The sequence below is a fragment of the Poecilia mexicana genome, unplaced genomic scaffold (genome assembly GCF_051168715.1).
Source record: "Poecilia mexicana isolate PSO_F unplaced genomic scaffold, ASM5116871v1 scaffold_1, whole genome shotgun sequence".
Classification (NCBI taxonomy): Eukaryota; Metazoa; Chordata; class Actinopteri; order Cyprinodontiformes; family Poeciliidae; genus Poecilia; species Poecilia mexicana.
The window spans coordinates 18,500,465-18,510,070 of NW_028263370.1; the positions used below are offsets into that span (position 1 = coordinate 18,500,465).

Genomic DNA, 9,606 nt, shown 5'->3' on the forward strand with positions numbered 1-9,606 from the left:
ATGTAAGTTAGTGAAACGTCATATACTTAAGGAAGTCTAAGTAACTGCATGAGACATTTAATCCTGAGCAAGCATGTAATGACTAAATAGGACAACTTTGTATTTGCAGCACATCATAATCCACTGGGGATTATAGGAACAAAAAATGTAAATTTAATTTTTTTTTACCTGTTCTCTTCAGATTGATAAGTAGATTCCCAATTCAAAGTAGGAGTGAGTATTTATCGTATTATAATTTATTATGACAAATTTCTTGTAATAAAACTTTGATTTGTTGTTGACACAATAAATTCCAATGAATTATACTTTTTTTAACTGTCTGTTACCTAAAAAATAGTAATTGTTCTTATGACCACTTTTATCATTATCACAGTAGTGCCACAAAATATTGTGATAAACCATTAAGTTTATATAGCAAAAAAGCCTAATTTCATTCACAATAAAAAAGGCAGTTAGTCTTGATATGAATCATTTGTGTGTGTTTTAAATATTGCATGCTGATGCTTGTTTTTATTCAGGCAGTCTTTTATTGTGAAAGTCCTAACCGGAAACGTCACTCTGCGTTGCCTCATCTCCGGTTCGTGTCAGTGTCTTCTTCCCCGGCAGATCTGCAGACTTCGGCTCAGCTCGGAGAAACAACACCGGATTGTATGGTGGAGAACCGTTTCATATTCTGACCGTTTTTCTTGGGACCGGCTGTATGATTAAGCTACAATCTTCAATGAGTAAGCATATCCCAGTAAGTAGCGGTTTTTCTGGCTGCCATTTTGTTTTTCTGTGTGTTTTTTCCAGGCTCACCTCTTCGGGTTTTGTTCTAAAATCAGGACGGAAGCTCTCACCAGCTGGCCTTCACGTTTCCTCGATAAAACCGCGGCCTACGCGGCACAAATTTAATAAAATTTCTCCTTACTCAGACGTCAAAGTCTTTAATTTTTTTTTATTTCGCTGCAGAAAGTCAAAGTAAACTTATTTCTGTCCGTGTTTTTAACGGTAGTGAGGGTTTCTGTGCTGGTCGCCATGCTTTGGAAGCAGCGATCGGATGCGCAGCTGAACCGGTCTTAGCCGGTCTCTTGAAGTTTCTCCTGGTTGAAGTTAACGTATCTTTTGATTAAATCAGTCACAAACACAGCCAATACTTTCCTTTTTGGGTTTATACACTGCTTTTTTAAAATGAAGTTGGCAAAAGGCGTTGTTTTTTTACCCTAAAAATTAGGCTATATCTTCAGGCCTCTGCTATGTGATGGCGCCCCATCTGAGCTGGGAGGACACGTTTAAAGTTTTTAACGAAATGGCGAAATTATATTGGTTAATAAAGGATGAATATATTCTTCTATGTTTTATCTTTATACATCGCCTCCCTTTCTAATAGCTTCTTTGTTCGACCCACAAAATGTCCACCAAATGCTACCGTTCAGCCAGAAAATAGCGGATTATCGCAGCATAATTGAAGAGCTTAGGTTTTAGATTTGCCATAAATGAGGAAAAGCGCCATTGGTGGAAAAACTGGGCTTCAGAGTTCTTGTTAGTGTAATGGTCTGAAACATTAGGATCTGAAAACGGTAAAAAACAATTTAATAACCTTGATGGTAAATTAAAACAAGAAATATTATGAAATCTGTAATGGAGGCCTCATGAAAAAAACAAAAATCTGGCATAGATGTCAGAAATGACACATCCTTTGTATAACACTGGTGGCCATTACATAAGATACTACACAGCATTACTGTAGGTGATTTCCTTTCCCTTATTCCATATCATCTGCTCTGCTGCAAATTATTGTTTAGTTTTAGTGGACAACCCCATTAAAACGGATTAATTTACCACCTGTTGTGTATATGTTCATGCACATTTTTACTCTGTAGACCTTTTATAGAGTTTAATTTTAAATCACAGTTATGCATTGATTTAGTTTCTTTATATTGACATGTTTGTTACACTATTGGATCAGGATTTTTGCTCTAAATAGTATATTTTCATTTCTCCCTCAATATCTTAAATATTTTTGTCTGTCACGCATAACTATTTAGAGATATGCAGACATATTTTTCAGCAGAAAAATTTTACTGACGTCAGTGTTTCCCAGCCCTGATACTCAATGTAGTCTGCCCTGCATGTTTTAGATGCTTACCTGCTTTAACACAACTGATTCAGGTGATTACAGCCTGTTAATCAGATATCATTTGAAGTCAGGTGAGCTGAAGCATGGAAACACTTAAAACATGGAGACCAGAGTTTGGAAAACATTGTTCTACATGAACCATACAGAATTTTCTCTGATTTCTGATATCTCCTTCTGATTTTCTGGCACTACCAATTCCAATTTTACCAGATTTAAAGATTTTTACTCAAGAACTACATTAGCAGAAGATGTATGAAGAATATTTTATCTCAAGGCAATCTAACTGGCAACAGTTATTAATCATCTTTTGAGCAGAGGTGACATCACCTTGTGTGAATGAGGTCACCGTAGTCAGACACTGAAAAACACTATTTTACTGTTTTAAAGCAAAATAATAATGGAGAGTTCATATTAAACTGGCTTTATCACTTTATATTAGTGATTTAGTAATTAGTGTGGTTAGCATTACAAATGACAACATAGAAAAATGTGATTACTACTTTAGCAGTTTGATTTCTAAAAGGCTGCCAGTAATTTCTAAGTCTGGCATTTTTCATCACAGGCAAAGGTTAAACGCCTCAAAGGCCAAGTCAGAGTAATTTTGCTCTAGTCTGCCTTTCAGCGCCAGAGGTGGAAATCATAATTTGATTCAGATTTAAAAGGCTATAATGTGATTATAAGTAGATTATTGACACGCTCACACAGAGACCTATACCCACAGCTTATAATATAAAGAGCTTTCATATGAATTAAAAACGGATCAGAAACCAGGGCTGGGCAATATGACTGAAAAATGTATCACAATATAAAGATTTCATATCAGTTGATCAATAATTATTGATTAGGTTTTTTATTTTTAAATATCTGACGTCGGTGTTGCAATTTTCTCCTTTCATTCTACTCTTGTTTATTTTTAAGCAGCTTTTTAAAAAAAAAACTGCTACTGCATAAGTTACTCAACTGGTGTTGCTAGGTAACCACATAGTGAGTGAGTTGCTAGGTAACCACAGAAGGAGTGGTTAGTTGATGCTACCAACCTCGCTTAGCTATCTGTGAGAGGTTGAGCAACTGAAGTCTTTCTCATAGAAGTATCTTAATCTTTAAATGAGTCCAGAGGAATTTAATCTATCATGTGATTTATTGATTTATTGCGACAGGCCTATGCGTCATCAACCAAATTTCTGTGTTTTAACAGATTATTAAGGACTTTCTTCCACAGAACGAGTGGTTAGTTGATGCCATCAGCCTTGCTTATCTGTGAGTGAGCAACTGAAGTCTTGCTCATGAAAGTATGTTAATCTGTAAATGAGTCCAGAGGAATTTAATCTATCATCTGATTTCTTGTGACAGGCCTATGTGTTATCAACCAAATTTCTGTTTTAACAGATTATTAAGGACTTTCTTGTGTTTTTTTATTGTCTCATTTCACAGCAGTTCTGTGGTGTTCTGGGTCGCACATTTATGGAGTTTCTGAAGGGCAGTGGAGACTACTGCCAGGCTCAGCACGCTGCCTATGCAGACGAGTGAACAGCAAAGCTTGCCATCCATTTTACATACTTGAGCCACTGGAGGGACCCTGGAAAGTTTACAGGACCGGGAAACCTCCCAGAACCAGCGATACTTCAGCCTGGATGGGGTAACTCCACCCGCTGCACACTGCCCTCGTTGGCTTCCACCCGGCCAGACTCAAGGTGGAACCAGCCTTTTTTGGTTTTTTTTTTTTCTGTTTTACTTTCTTTTCTTTTGATTTCATCCCAAAGGAGAGGATTTTAAGTTGCTTTTCTAATTGCCTGCCACTTCGTCAACTGGCATCTCCTTCAAGTTGCCAGCCATTTTTGATGATTTAGCCTTGCCAACCTTCTACAAAGACCGGGGGATCTTTTGTTTCTGGGCTTCCTTGAGCTCATTGGACCTTTGTGTTTTACATTCCCTCTAACTGTTTACACTTGTGTTGTCTTGTTTTTTTGGAATAAGTTTACGTTTTGTTAACCATTTTTACATCGTTACAATGGCTCGCATGAACAGACCAGCCCCTGTTGAGATAACCTACAAAAACATGAGGTTCCTCATTACCCACAATCCCACCAACGCCACCCTGAACAAGTTCATTGAGGTGAGATACGATCTTCATTCTGAGTTTTTGCCAAATCAATATGAATCAGTGAAAATAGGATCTAAACTTTTAGGTTTTTGTTGAGTAATGCTGCTGTTGTCTTATAAACTTAAGACAACAACATAAAACAGTAGCAGGTTGCAGCAAAAAATGCTATTTTCCACCTGTACCTCGTGGACATGTTGATGTAATAAAGCAAGATTTAACAAATCATGAATTGGCGAAAAACCAGTATAATAATTTATTGCATAGATTTCTAAGAATTCATTATTCAGATCTCACTAAAACCAACCAAACCAAATTATAAACCAACAAACGAATCATAAAACTATTTCTTTGGGTTCATTAATAATGAGATTTGTCACCATGTGGTGACCGTTTAGTACAAGACAGATAATCTGATTAAAAAATGTATCTCCTCTGCCTTCTCCCAGTGCTGACTAGAAACAACCAATCAGAGCCAGGAGGCGGGTCTTGGTGCTGTCAATCACCCTCCTTTGCAGCTAGCATAGCCTGTTATGAATGTTCAGGGCTAGTTGGCATAGTCACCAATGACGGCAGATGAACTTTTCCTGTCACTGAGTCGTTTCTCTGCCATTGCCACATTGAGCAGCTAGTACATGAGATTGATTGACAACATGAAGACCCTCCTCCTGGCTCTGATTGGTTATTTTTGGTTGAGAACGGTGCATTTCATCAGACAGCAGTAGTAGCTGAGGGAGGAGTTGTTGGAGGAAATTGATATTTTCACAGATTATCTCTCATACAGTCACATTTTTAACATGTAAAAAAAAACAAAAAAAAACTTTTTATAAGTTACATGCTGCAGCTTTAACACACATTTTTGTCAAATGTGCAAACATTTTATAACTACAACATTTTGAAAATGGCCAACTATTCAAGTGACCCATCATGACAAGAGAGGAGTTTTATTATAAAACCTACACTTTTGGATGCTGGATGCTGCAATCGCCTCTAGAGGGCGCCCTTGTGACTCCAGTCACGTCATCTGATCTCAGACAAATTTTCTTAGAGGTGGAGCAGCAGTGTCATTAAGAACTTAATAAACTAAGATATTTGCATCAAAGTTTTATATATATATATATATATATATATATATATATATATATATATATATATAAAGTAATATTTAGAAAGTATATATCAGAGATGGTATTGTCTAGATTTCTTGCTATGAATCTTTATTTTGATTCAAGAGTTTTTAAAAGTGTTTTGCATGCCTGTGACCAGTTAGTCATAAAATATGAAGAAGCATATAATTTACATAAATATGGAAAAGCAGTAAAACTAATCACATCAGGTTTCCTAATCAGTTGTCGATATTTTCCCGCAGGAGCTGAAGAAGTATGGTGTCACCACCGTGGTGAGAGTTTGCGAGGCCACTTATGATTCCACCCTGGTGGTAAAAGAGGGGATTCAGGTTCTGGTAAGTCCAGTCCTGTTGCATGGCTGATTAGCAGCAGTTAAACTGTCTAAATTAATCTCAGGATAAAGTGAACATTTCCACTTTGATATATTTTTTGAAGGGCAATTTTCTTTTTAGAGACTTCATATTCTATTATTTTGATGGTTTTGATTGTGAGTTTTTTCCCCCTCATTTTGTTTATTATTTTGAATATTTAAAAGTCTTTCAGATCCAGTTTGAAAGACTGGATCATTGTAAACATTCTTTACAATGTTGAAGTTTTAGTCTTTTAGAGGATGAACTTGCAATATTATGCTGTTATTATATTATTTCAAAATGGTCTCAAAATAATGCAATAATTACTGGGACAATTTATCGTCTAGCAAAATTTGTTATAGTGACAGGGCAAAGCAGCAGCAGCAGAAATATTATTTTCAGTTCTTATAGTTAATTTAATTTCAAAGTTAATTTGATGAAGATTTGTGTTTTCTGGGGGTTTTAAACTCTGCTGTAAAATGATCACAAAAATCCAGTTTGTTTTTTTTTTCTAAATCTGTAAAATATTTTGTCAAAATGTCATATTTTTCTAATCTTACATCAGCATTTAGTGTATAATTAGAAATGGATGTTCAACACGTTCCCCCTCCGTTTCTCTTTCCATTGTAACCAGTTCAACCACTCCTTGTTTCCAAGAACAGGGATCCATGACATCATTTCCTCTTTTTCTTTTACCACTCATCTGCCGCAGGATTGGCCGTTTGATGATGGCGCTCCTCCCTCCAACCAGATCGTGGATGATTGGCTGAACCTGCTGAAGCTGAAGTTCAGAGAGGAGCCTGGCTGCTGCATTGCTGTCCACTGTGTGGCAGGGCTTGGGAGGTAGAAATCCATCTTTATTAAAGATGCAGGACTCTTTTTGCAACAATTAAATTAATCAAAATATCCTCTAATAATAATAATATGCAACAACCAAATATCTCCAACGTATCCAAAATTAATGAATTATATTGTTGGCCATTTTAACACAGGTTGTTGTTTTTTTGCGTTCTCTTCCTTACATTTTACATCGGACTATCAATAAAAGCTACTAGTGCCACAAAAAATAATTATCGACCCAATATAAAGATATTATTTTGTTTTTTATAAATTTTGGAAAACTTTAAATTAGTTCTTTTTTTTTTTTTTTTAAGAGTCAACCGTTTTTGGTCTTAATGAGAGAAGTGATGACAAAGATTTACATTTTTGCTCCTTAATTTTTATTGTTTCCAGGTATGTTATCAGTTATTGGCCTTTGGAATTAGAAAACTAAACTATTGAATATTACTTAAAAACGTTAGTTAACAAACTCGTTTAAATCTGCGTTAACTAACTCATTTAATGTAAATTTAACTCAATTTACATTCTGATGTTTTTGAGGGATTTTATTTATGAAGACGTCACAATTCATTTTGTTTGTTTTTGGTTGCGTTTTATTTTTGGATATGTAGAATATCTTCCAATTCCAGTCTTGCATGTTTTTTTACAAAATTAAGTTTCAGTTTTTGAGAGAACAAACTGGCATTATTATTCCACTATCAACATAGTACTTGAAAATTGTCTCAAAACAACAATGTTATTGTTTATCGCAATAATTAGTGGAACAATTTATTGTCCATGCTGCCCCTCTGACAAGATGCTGCCCTGGGTGGTTGCCCATGTATCCCATATCAGAAACGTGCAATTTTAACAAATCTTTAACATATGTATATATACTGCTCAAAAAAATAAAGGAAACATTTCACTTTAATTTTGTGTGTGGCTCCAAATCCAGGCCTCCATTGGTTAATAAATTTGATTTCCATTGATGATTTTTGTGTGATTTTGTTCTCAACACATTCAACTTTGTACAGAACAAAGTATTCAATGAGAATATTTCATTCATTCAGATCTAGGATGTGTTATTTGAGTGTTCCCTTTATTTTTTTGAGCAGTATATATAATATATATATATATATATATATATATATATATATATATATATATATATATATATATATATATATTATATATATATATATGTTATATATATATATATATATTTGCAGAGGCATGATAAAATCAACTTAATATACTTTCAATTCTTCACTGATGGAAACTTTGAGGTTTTTCCCACTTCGGTGAATCATTGTGATGTAATTGCATAATAATAAAATAATTCAGATTTTTCTCTCATCATAGTGAAAGAAAATGTCCTTAAACGTTTTTGTTGGATAATGACTCAAGTTTTTAATAGGTTTTGTCTTCCTGCAGAGCTCCTGTCCTGGTGGCGCTCGCACTGATAGAATGTGGGATGAAATATGAAGATGCTGTCCAGTTCATTCGACAGTAAGTTTGTGTAACAGTTAAAATTGGGATTTAGCGTCATAAAAATGCTGTAAAAACTTTTCATTTTTGAACACTGAACTTCTTGCTGCTGCCTTTTCTTCCAGGAAGCGTCGAGGAGCGTTCAACAGCAAGCAGCTGTTCTACCTGGAGAAATATCGTCCAAAGATGCGCCTGCGCCATCGCAATAACTGCTGCATCCAGTAGAGCCAAACCCCATTCCCTCCTGCCATGCCAGCCCAAAACCTCCCGAAAACTCCTTACTGAAAAACTCATTTCATCCTCACTACCTTGCTTTCTTGGCAGGTTGGATTGTTTTTTCTTTTTTTTTTCTTCTTTGTCTTTTGCCATTGTGTTGAAGTATTTTACTTTGAAAAACCATGTGCTGTAATTCAACTTCCCCTCTCAAGGCTTAAATAAATTACAAGTGTCTGAGGGATAACAAGTTGTGTGAACCACATTGCCCAATAAAAAAGTAAAACTATAAAAACATGAAGGGCAGTGCTGCGTTGTATCTTTGTGAAATGTTGGATTTATAGTTGTTGCAAGTGTCCCAAAGATTTTAATTGGCCACTATGTTAAAGTACTGCAGAAAAAAGTAATGTGACGAGTTAAAATCCACTCTTCTTCCTGTTTGTTTTGTTTGTTTTAATTCAGTTTCAAAAGAGTAGAAAGAGATATGCCTTCCTTCAGATCACATGGATCATTCATAAATGCCTTACGAAGTGAAACCAAGGCAGTCGTGCCACTGGCGTCTGGGAAAGAAAGGTGTTTCATTTTTCTACTTGGAATAATAAAAAAAAAAAAACCTGTTGCCTTTGTCTTGTGCAGGAAGTTACACTTCTTCCCTTTCATTTAATTTTTAATTTAAATTACCTTGCTGTCATATTTATCAGTTGAATGTCTGAGTTTATTTTATTTATCAAACCATCTGTTTAATATTTCACTGCCATGCCATTTGGTTATCTTTCTTCTTTTTAAACTTGGTTCAAGCTGTTTCAGCTTCAAACTGGACTTCCACCATCTGCGATAATGTGTATGCCTTTTTTTTTCTGTTTATGTCCATAACTTAAAACTTGCATACTTGATGATTTTATGTATTTGAAAATGTGTACTATTATTAGGTTGGCTATTTATACTATCAATGGATGTGTGATTTAGTACAGTGAGCGACAAAGTTGTACCTGTTCACCAACTTGTGAGATTACATTAAATGACACTGAAAAAAAACAAACGGACGTCTCATTTTCTGAGTTATTTGTTGGAAAGAAGGTTGAATATTATATGTAGGACTAATTTTTAGTAATTTATTATTTGACACTTTCTGCAGATTTTTCATTTAATCAAATCATTAAAAATGTTAACATTTTGTTGCCTAAAGTGCAATAACAGCATTCTTTATTGTACTCTTATTTGTAGCAAATGATTCATCTGCAGCTAAAAAAAATACTAACCATAAAAAACGTAGCTTTTTCTGCTTGACTTAATGTCAACACAGTGTAGGTAATAACTACCAAAATGTGTCATTGGAGATTTATTTTACAAAATCTGAGCCAGGTAAAGCTAAAACTACACCACTTGAGTTTT

The 9,606-nt window shown here is 35.0% G+C and overlaps 1 protein-coding gene across 2 annotated transcripts; it reads left to right on the forward strand.

Moving 5' to 3' along the window:
- Window positions 1–582: 582 nt before the first annotated feature.
- On the forward strand, window positions 583–9,253 carry ptp4a1 (protein tyrosine phosphatase 4A1). Of its 2 annotated transcripts, none has more exons than XM_088005912.1 (6): window positions 583–739; window positions 3,551–4,232; window positions 5,587–5,679; window positions 6,407–6,537; window positions 7,948–8,022; window positions 8,127–9,253. In XM_088005912.1, the coding sequence occupies exons 2-6, from the start codon at window positions 4,128–4,130 to the stop codon at window positions 8,224–8,226; spliced, it is 504 nt and encodes a 167-aa protein (XP_087862038.1). In that variant the 5' UTR covers window positions 583–739; window positions 3,551–4,127; the 3' UTR covers window positions 8,227–9,253. The 2 variants fall into 2 exon arrangements, with proteins under 2 accessions (XP_087862038.1, XP_014863173.1); XM_015007687.2 differs by having other exon boundaries at window positions 588–739; window positions 3,554–4,232.
- The last annotated feature ends 353 nt before the right edge of the window (window positions 9,254–9,606 follow it).

What these genes read in the sequence shown, in the direction of transcription:
- ptp4a1 (XM_088005912.1), top strand. Translation starts at nt 4,128, where the DNA reads ATGGCTCGCATGAACAGACCAGCCCCTGTTGAGATAACCTACAAAAAC. An exon ending in CCCTGAACAAGTTCATTGAG is followed by an intron (nt 4,233 to 5,586) that starts GTGAGATACGAT and finishes ATTTTCCCGCAG; the next exon opens with GAGCTGAAGAAGTATGGTGT. An exon ending in GCTGTCCAGTTCATTCGACA is followed by an intron (nt 8,023 to 8,126) that starts GTAAGTTTGTGT and finishes CTTTTCTTCCAG; the next exon opens with GAAGCGTCGAGGAGCGTTCA.